At 50.6% G+C, this 8,844-nt stretch overlaps 1 protein-coding gene across 1 annotated transcript; it reads left to right on the forward strand.

The window, feature by feature from the left end:
* Positions 1 to 168: 168 nt before the first annotated feature.
* Positions 169 to 5,152, forward strand: LOC115897047 (hepatocyte growth factor-regulated tyrosine kinase substrate-like). Its single transcript, XM_030929624.1, has 2 exons — positions 169 to 586; positions 4,730 to 5,152. The coding sequence occupies exons 1-2, from the start codon at positions 398 to 400 to the stop codon at positions 5,150 to 5,152; spliced, it is 612 nt and encodes a 203-aa protein (XP_030785484.1). The 5' UTR covers positions 169 to 397.
* Positions 5,153 to 8,844: the final 3,692 nt, after the last annotated feature.

The raw sequence follows: 8,844 nt of genomic DNA on the forward strand, positions 1-8,844 counted from the left end.
AGCAACGCTTCCTTTGGGAGCCTCTCTGTACAGCTGTCATGGGGAAGGGTTTCATATCTCTGCAGCTCCAGCTGCAGGGAGCAGCAGGGTTTTGGGTTTGAAAGTGTCTGACAAATGTAAAGTCTCAGGGAAGATGGAAGGCGAGTGGGGTAGGGGCTGGGGAGGATATCTGTGGTTTGAGTTCAGATTTGAGCTCAACTCTGGCTTGCTGGGTGACTGCTGAGTCATTTGACCTCTCTGGGTCTCAGTTTCCTCACTTATACAATGGGAATAATGGTAACTAACCTATCATAAGGCCTCGATCAGGTCAGTCAGCTTCCTGTGAAAGCCCCAGGGAAGCCCAACACACAGAATCCCTGCCACAGCAGGTGGACACGGGTCCTCGGGTCCTCGGAGGATGGGCAGAAGAGGGTCACCAAAGGCCCATTCCTGCCCAACTCCCCTTAACCCACAGCTGCAATCTGAGGAGCTGGGCCTCCGAGCACCACAGTGGGTCCGGGACAAGATGGTGACCATGTGCATGCGCTGCCAGGAGCCCTTCAACGCTCTGACGCGCCGTCGCCACCACTGCCGGGCCTGCGGCTACGTGAGTACTCCTGCCAGCACTCCTGCCTCCACCTGCCCACCCAGGCCTCCACCTTTCCTACCTAGGCCTCCCCTTGATCCACTTAGGCCTCACCTGTCCCACCTAGGACTCCACCTGTGTCACCTCGGCCTCTACCTGTCCCACGTAGGCCTCCACCTGCCCCCCCTCCCCCCCCACCTCCCCCCCCCCCCCCCCCCCCTGCCCCCCACCCCCACCTGCCCCCCCCCCCCCCCACCTGCCCCCTGTCCCCCCCCCACCCCCACCTCCACCTGCCCACCGGCCTCCACCTGTCCCACCTCGGCCTCCACCTGTCCTACCCAGGCCTCCACCTTCCCACTTGAGCCTCCACCTGCCCACCTAGGCCTCCACCTGTCCCACCTCAGCTTCCACCTGTCCCACCTAGCCTCCACCTGTCCCACCTAGGCTTCTACCTGTCCCACCCAGGCCTCCACCTGCCTCACCTAGGCCTCTGCCTGTCCCACCTCAGCCTCCACCTGCCCCACCTAGGCCTCCACCTGTCCACCCTAGGCCTCTACCTGTCCCACCTAGGCCTCTACCTGTCCCACCTAGACCTCTACCTGTGTCACCCAGGCCTCCACCTGCCCCACCTAGGCCCCCACCTGTGTCACCCAGGCCTCCACCTGTGTCACCCAGGCCTCTACCTGCCCCACCTAGGCCTCCACCTGTCCCACCTAGGCCTCCACCTGTGTCACCCAGGCCTCCACCTGTCCCACTTAGGCTTTTACCTGTGTCACCCAGGCCTCCACCTATCCCATTTAGGCCTCTACCTGCCCCACCTGGGCCTCTACCCTCCCAGCTCAGGCCCTGCTGTCCCCATCCTGGCCAAATCTGCTGGCTTCAACCAGTGCAGCCCAGCGGCGTTGGGCACGAGCTCATCTGCCCTCACAGCACACCTCAGGGGGCTGCTATGCTCCCATTTTATAAATGGGAAAGTGAGACCCATTGAGGATTTAATTACTTGTTCAAGGCACCTCTGAAGCTGATCCTATGAATTTACCTGCCTTCTTATCATCATTTTCCATGACCCTGAGACCCAGAGCTAGGAAATGGTCTCCAGTTCCAGTGGAGGGGCATCCAGCCCCACACCCCCTCAGGCCCACCCCCCTCAGGCCTTACCCCACCACCTCACCAGGCCCATGCCCACTATGCACCCACCTACCCCTGTCATCCTCTCTTCTCTACCTGCTTTGGCTAACTGTCCTCTCTTCTCTGCAAACTCTCAGCACCCTGGCACCTGATGGATTCTGTTGCCAACTCTGCCTACTGGTTCAGGCCTCAGCTTCCTTACCTCCACCATGGGGATCATGAAACCCACCTCCAGTGTGGCAGTGAGGATTCGACCAAAAAACATTCTCTCCTCCTTCCCTCTCCTTCTCTTTCTCTTTCCCCCTCCTCCATAGCTCAGGTAGGGCATCTAGTGCGGGTGAGCTACCAGCTTCTTGAGGAAGGAACTGTGTCCCTCCAGTTCCTCCTCTTATCAACCCAGGCCCCATTATCAGAGGCAGATCTCACTTTGCTTTTTAAGCATCTGCTGTACTTGAGCTGTACTCTGTTGACATCACAACCCCCTCTGTTTACTCTGCAAACAGAGAAGCCCTTTGCAACCTCAGTCTTTGATGACCTCCAGAGGACAGGAGGAGTCTAACTGGACAGGTTGGGGCCAGTCAGGGAGGTGTCCCCAAAACGTGTTAAACTGCAATCAGGACACAGTCCATTTCTAGGACTGGGAACACACCTGCATTCAGATGTCAGTGATGAGTTACATCCCAAAGCCAAACAGAAAGGATGTGGGGATTGGCTACTGTTCCTGGTGATTCACATCTGTAAATAAGAGTTGAACTGATTCACACTTGTGACTGAAAGTAGTTCTTTAAAAATTACTTAAAATAGTGAACTACAAAGAGGCACAAAGAATAACAACACGCATGTAGCTGCCTTCCAGCTTAAGATAGAAAATATTCTGACAACTAAATTAAATATATGATCCTTGCTTGGATTCTTTCTGGGGTAAAATAAAGCCATCAAGGTCGCTTTTGGGACCACTGGGAGAAATTTGATTTTGTAACATATCTAGATAATAATATTGTATCAGCTGGGTGCAGTGGCTCACACCTGTAATCCCAGCACTTTGGGAGACTGAGGTGAGCGGATCACCTGAGGCCAGGAGTTCGAGAACAGCCTGGCCAACAGCCCCATCTCTACTAAAAATACAAAAATTAGCCGGATGTGGTGGTGTACACTTGTAATCCCAGCAACTCGGGAGGTTGAGGCAGGAGAATCGCTTGAACCCAGGAGGTGGAGGTTGCAGTGAACCCAGATCGCGTCACTGTACTCCAGCCTGGGCAACAAGAGCAAAACTCCATCTCAAAAAAATAAAATAATAATATTGTATCAATGTGAAATTTCCTGAGTGTGACCATGACACCATGGATAGGTAGAAGAATGGCTTGTTCTTAGGAGACACCAGCTACATATATAAGGGTGAGGTGTCATGATGACTGTAATTTATCCTCAAATGGTTCAGAAAAAAATAAAATACATACACATAGAGACAGACAGCAAATGTGGCACAAATGTTAATAATTAGTGAATTCAGTGGGTGGTATCATTGTATTATTTGTTCAATTTTTCGGTTTGAAATTTTTCAAAATTAAAAGTTGTTAGAGAAAAAAAATTTACTAATTATATTTAAACATTGAAATCTCTCAATAAAAAAAAAAATGCTCCTAAGGTAGCCGAAGCCCCGTGTGGGGCTGTGCCCTGACCATGTGTTTCTCGTGCCTGTGCAGACCTTCGTGCCTGCTGAGCCAGTGAGTCATCCTTTCGGTGGTTCGGGTGCCAGTTTCTGTCTTCCCTGCCTGCCAGACGGGAATCCTTGTGAGGGTGGGGCAGGGCCAGGCCTTCTTCTCCACGTCCCTGCCAGGCCACACTCTGTGCTAGGCACACAGAGGAGCTCCCTGAGGGCTGGGGCTGCCTGACAAACAACACTCCCCGCTCTGCCCCTTTCTCCTGCGCTCCATCTCCAAGCCCACATCTGGGCTTCCCGAGGTGCCAAGTCTTCCTTGCAGTCATGCCTTGAGGCACCCAGAGTTCCTCTCTGAGTCTTCCCAGGCCCCTTTTACCTGGTCTCCGAGCATGATCCATGTCAGCCTTGGGGGGATGTCTTCGTAGTGAACTGAGGGTGGGCCCCGCTCCACAGAGTACCCATGTAAAAACAACCAGCCTATCATTTTTAGATGAAAATACACTTGACTCGGCCGGGCGCGGTGGCTCAAGCCTGTAATCCCAGCACTTTGGGAGGCCAAGGCGGGCAGATCACGAGGTCAGGAGATCGAGACCATCCTGGCTAACACGGTGAAACCCCATCTCTACTAAAAATGCAAAAAATTAGCTGGGCATGGTGGTGCGCGCCTGTAGTCCCAGCTACTGGGAGGCTGAGGCAGGAGAATGGCGTGAACCCGGGAGGCGGAGCTTGCAGTGAGCTGAGATCTGGCCACTGCACTCCAGCCTGGGCGGCGGAGCAAGACTCTGTCTCAAAAAAAAAAAGGGAAAATACACTTGACTCCATGATGGCGCGGAATACAAAGTCCACCTGAGTCTTAAAGCTAAACTGTGGGTCTTGAAAGACACACCCTGTTTGTGGAGGGCCGGTCTGCCAGTTAACAGTGTGGCTCTCAGGGTCAGGAGAGGACAAAAGCTGGGCCCTGCTTGCCTGGTGGGGTCTTTGAGAGAGTCAGGTGAGATGGCAGAGAGGACAGCACTTGGAAAAGTGAATCAGATGCCAGCGGTCTGTCTGGGGCAAGCCCTTGGGTTCACGGCTACCCTCACTCGGGGGGAACCTGAAGGAGAGAGAAGTTATGGCCCTCGCGGTGGGGGCCGGGTCTTGAACTCTCAGCCTAAGAGCCCCGAGCCCGAGCTCCCCCATGCACTGCAGCCTCCAGGCAGTTGGGCCTCACCAGCATCGGGCACCATTCCCGCTCTGCCTCCATTCCTCTCTCAAAGCTTTCTTTTCCTCCCCCAGTCCCTGGTTGCTCTCATGCCCTCACCTGCCCGCCAAGGCAGGAGCCCAGCCCTCCGGTGCCTGGTCTCAGCCCCACGCCCCGCTGTGTGTGTCCTCCTCAGGTGGTGTGTGCCAGGTGCTCCGACTACCGGGCCGAGCTGAAATACAACGACAATAGGCCCAACCGAGTCTGCCTCCACTGCTACACATTCCTCACCGGAAACGGAAACGCGCTCCCCGAGGCCAAGGAGGACAAGAGGCGGGGCATCCTGGAGGTGAGGGCCACTGTCCCCACGCTCACCATCCGTCCTCTTTTCAGGGAATGTGTGCCCAGCAACCACCCTGGGCTGACACTGTCCAATGCTGAGGAACAAGCCAGCCGTGGTCACACCCCCCTCCTTTCCCTCCTCCTCTCTCTGCCCACAGACCCCAGGTCTCTCCCCACAGCCCAGGCAGTGCGGGGCCTGTCACCAAATGGAGGTACCCTTTGGCTGCAGGCTGTCGTCCACATTCTTCTGCGCTTCCTCTATGTCCCCATCCAATAGTACGCCCCCTGGACAGCTCCTGTTCACATCCCCACGTCCTGCCCCAACAGTCCCAGGGTGACAAGAGCTGGTCACTGATTCCATTTTACAGATGGGAACACTGAGGCTCCAGGTCAGACAGATTGGAGACTCCATTCTAACTGGAAGGGACTCCAGGAGCCAGTCGGTCTTATCCCATGGAGACCCAGGGCTGGAGAAGTGACTTGCCCAAGATCACACAGCAAGTTAGGAGCCAGCTGTCTGATCTCAGCCACAGATGTTCTTCCTGTCACCCTGGGGGCCTCACTGAGCCACACTTGCCCCCACAGGTGCTCCTTTGTGGGGGTACAACTGTGCTCAGCTAAGCACACAAATACAATGTTACCCAGCCCAGCATCGGTACCACCATCCACTGCCCCTCCCTCATGAAGGCCAGGTTGACATCCCACTGTCTCTGGGAGGTGGGAGAAGGTCAAGCCTGTGCCAGCTGAGATTCACTCCCAGGTTCAAGATGGCCTCTTTTGGCCAGGTGGGATGGCTCACCTATAATCCAGCACTTTGGGAGGCCAAGGAGGGTGGATCACAATCAGGAGATCAGACCATCCTGGCCAACATGGTGAAACCCCATCTTTACTAAAAATACAAAAAAAAAAAAAATAGCCGGGCATGGTGGCGGGCACCTGTAGTCCCAGCTACTCGGAGGCTGAGGCAAGAGAATGGCGTGAACCTGGAGGCGGAGCTTTGCAGTGAGCCGAGATCGTGCCACTGCACTCCAGCCTAGGACAGAGGGAGACTCCATCTCAAAAAAAAAAAAGAAAGAAAAGAAAAAGAAAACAAAAGAAATACCTGAGGCTGCATAATTTATAAGGAAAAGAGGTTAAATTGGCTCACAGTTCTGCAGGCTGTACAGGAAGTATGGTGCTGGCATCTGCTTCTGGTGAGGCCTCAGGAAGCTTCCAATCATGGTGGCAGGTGAAGGGGGCCACCACATCACATGGCAAGAGTGGGAGCAGGAGAGAAGTGGGTTCCCAGACATTTAAATGCCCAGAGCTCAGGTGAACTGACAGATCAAGAATTCACTCATACCAAGGGGTTGGTGCTGAACTGTTCATGAGGGACTCACTCCTGTAATTCAATACCTCCCACCAGGCCTCCCCTCTGACACTGGGGATCACATTTCACATAAGTTTTGGAGGGACACACATCCAAACCGTGTCAGCACACATGGTCTCCAAATGTTGTATTAGCCCCTCCTCATGCGATGTCAGAAGACTGACGCCTGGGGGTATGCAGCTTTTCAGGACATCCTTCCTGAAAGGTTGCAGCAATACTTTAAGTGTTACATACCCATGTGCTGTGCCAGTGTCAGCCTTAAGGATGCGTAATAGCCCAGGGTTGAGCCGTCTGGGACCAAATATCTGCTTTGCATAGACAGTGTCCATGGTGTGGATTAACCTGCTCCTGTCTGCTGCTGGGACTGGGCGCTGGCTGCTGCCATTTCTATTTCCCATGAGCCCTCGCTGGCCTCGTAGGGCAGCATCCTGTGAAGACTGCCTCCCGATGCCCAGTGCTGAGGTGTGAAGACTTCACTGTGTTCGAGACACGAGTTCCACGTGGCTGCTGCCTCCTTCGCATGTCCCTTGATGGATTTCTTTTTATCGGATGGTCTCTTGCCTGTGGTTAGTGTGCACACATAGGATGTGAAAGACACAGGGCGTGACTATTATCCATGCATTTTCCTGCGGATCGGGACACACAGAGAGAGTTCTCCCTGCTGCCCTCCACCACATCATAACAAACACTCAGATGGAGAGCTAAGAGAGGGGTCAGGGTTGAGAGGTTAAGAGTTCTGGGATCCCTGATTATCTTCCATCGTTAGGAGAAAGAGGAATCTGCAAAGCCTAAGCGGATGGCATGGCTGCACGGAATGAAGACCGGGAAGCAGATCCAGGGAGGGAGAGCTGCTCTAAGCAGAAAAACAGCCAACTCAAACCTACCTCTGGCTGAGCCTGAGCGTCGGAGCAAGGCAGGGAAGAGTGCCCAGAACGCTGAGCCAGCCCAGGCTACTACGGGCTGCACTGCACTGACTTGAGCACCAGCACTCTGTGCACAGAAAAGCCGGTCCTTTCTGTTGTCACTGATTGCTTACCAAAGTGAATCTGGGTAGCTTCGACTCTGCTGTTGAAAGTATCTGATTTTCGGCGGCACAGATTCCTCCCCTAGGGCCAACTGTGATTGCAGACTCAGTCACCAAGAACACTTGTGCCCTATAGGATAATTCTCTTGGTTTCATGCCATATACCAACTGAAATACCAGACAGACTTTTGTCAGTACCACAGGCATGTCTGGGTTTTCAAGCTTCAGCAGAGATTTATTTTTTCCATTAACAATATGTAACAGACGTAAAAGAAATATAACAAAGTGATATCCTCCTGATTTATTTTTGTGCTGGTTTGCCCTTTCCCTAAACTCACATTAATTTTTAAGCATGCTTAATTTTAAGCTTTTTATAAATAATATATTCAGTAGAAATCCACTCAAATGTTATTCACAACTTGGAGACTTTTGCTCATATTGCTTTTGTTACAATGGAGAGTCACAGTACTTTGACTTTAGGAACACACACAAAAATTATGATTAGAATGTAAGTAAAAAAACAATGCTGTATGTAGCTGTCTAGCAGCACTGGATATAAAAGAATTAAACAACACAATACATAACAACACAAAAGACAACTCCCAAGTATGTGCTAGGTTTCTTCTGATGAATTGCAAATAAGAGATAAAAATACATATTATTATTATTGCTACTATTCCATTAGAGAAATCTGGTTCTAGCCTCCAGTGGACAGAGGCACAGACAGGTGGGGCTGTACCTGTGGATGTACATGTATGCACACATACAAGTCTGTGTGTCTACACCGGCAGCCTTGAGAACTCAGGTCAGTTAATATCATCCCATTTTTTATGTTTCAGCTAATATTATTTTTTAAACTATAAAATAAAATACCTAAACATTAGAAAACAAGCATTTTATGTCTCTCTCCAAGGCAGGAATATCTTTTCATTGGTTGACAAAGTGCACTTCATCTCTGAAGTTAGATTTTTATTCTTCCATGATGAGGATTATGACTCAGTGTGTCAGTTGGTCCTGGCTTTCTTGACCCGAGGACACACAATATTTCAAGAGTATTAGGACTGCTTAACTTAACTAAGATGGGAAATAGGGACATATATATTCAAAATGCATGTTGTTTTATGAATAAATTAATTCATTAAGAAAACAACTAAAATGATATGACAAAATGCAAAGACATACTTGTCCCTAAGTTTTAAATAATGTGGTGAATAAATCTATCTTTTTTGATATAAACACACAGAGAGATAAAATTATCTGGAAAGATATATATCAAGAGGTTGCTGGTTTCATTGTGGGTAATTTTTTGAATGTTTCTTTTCCTAAAATTTTGAATTTTCTAAGTGTCCTGTAAGAGATATCTATTTCTTCATTCTTTAAGATCACTTTTTTAGTACACAGAATTAATTATAGGTGTAGAAAAACATTGATGTAAACATCCCCATTGAAAAATAACTTTTATATAGGTTAGTTTAGAACTTTTGAATGCAAAAGAAATAAATGTAACACATCCCATAAACAGAATTAACAATCAAAACCATGTGACCATCTCAATAGTTACAGAAAATGCATTTGA

The sequence above is a fragment of the Rhinopithecus roxellana genome, chromosome 4 (genome assembly GCF_007565055.1).
Source record: "Rhinopithecus roxellana isolate Shanxi Qingling chromosome 4, ASM756505v1, whole genome shotgun sequence".
Lineage (NCBI taxonomy): Eukaryota > Metazoa > Chordata > Mammalia > Primates > Cercopithecidae > Rhinopithecus > Rhinopithecus roxellana.

Coding starts and splice junctions, on each gene's coding strand:
- LOC115897047 (XM_030929624.1), top strand. CDS start 398: ATGGGCAGAAGAGGGTCACCAAAGGCCCATTCCTGCCCAACTCCCCTT. Junction 587..4,729: donor ACTGCCGGGCCTGCGGCTAC/GTGAGTACTCCT, acceptor TGTCCTCCTCAG/GTGGTGTGTGCCAGGTGCTC.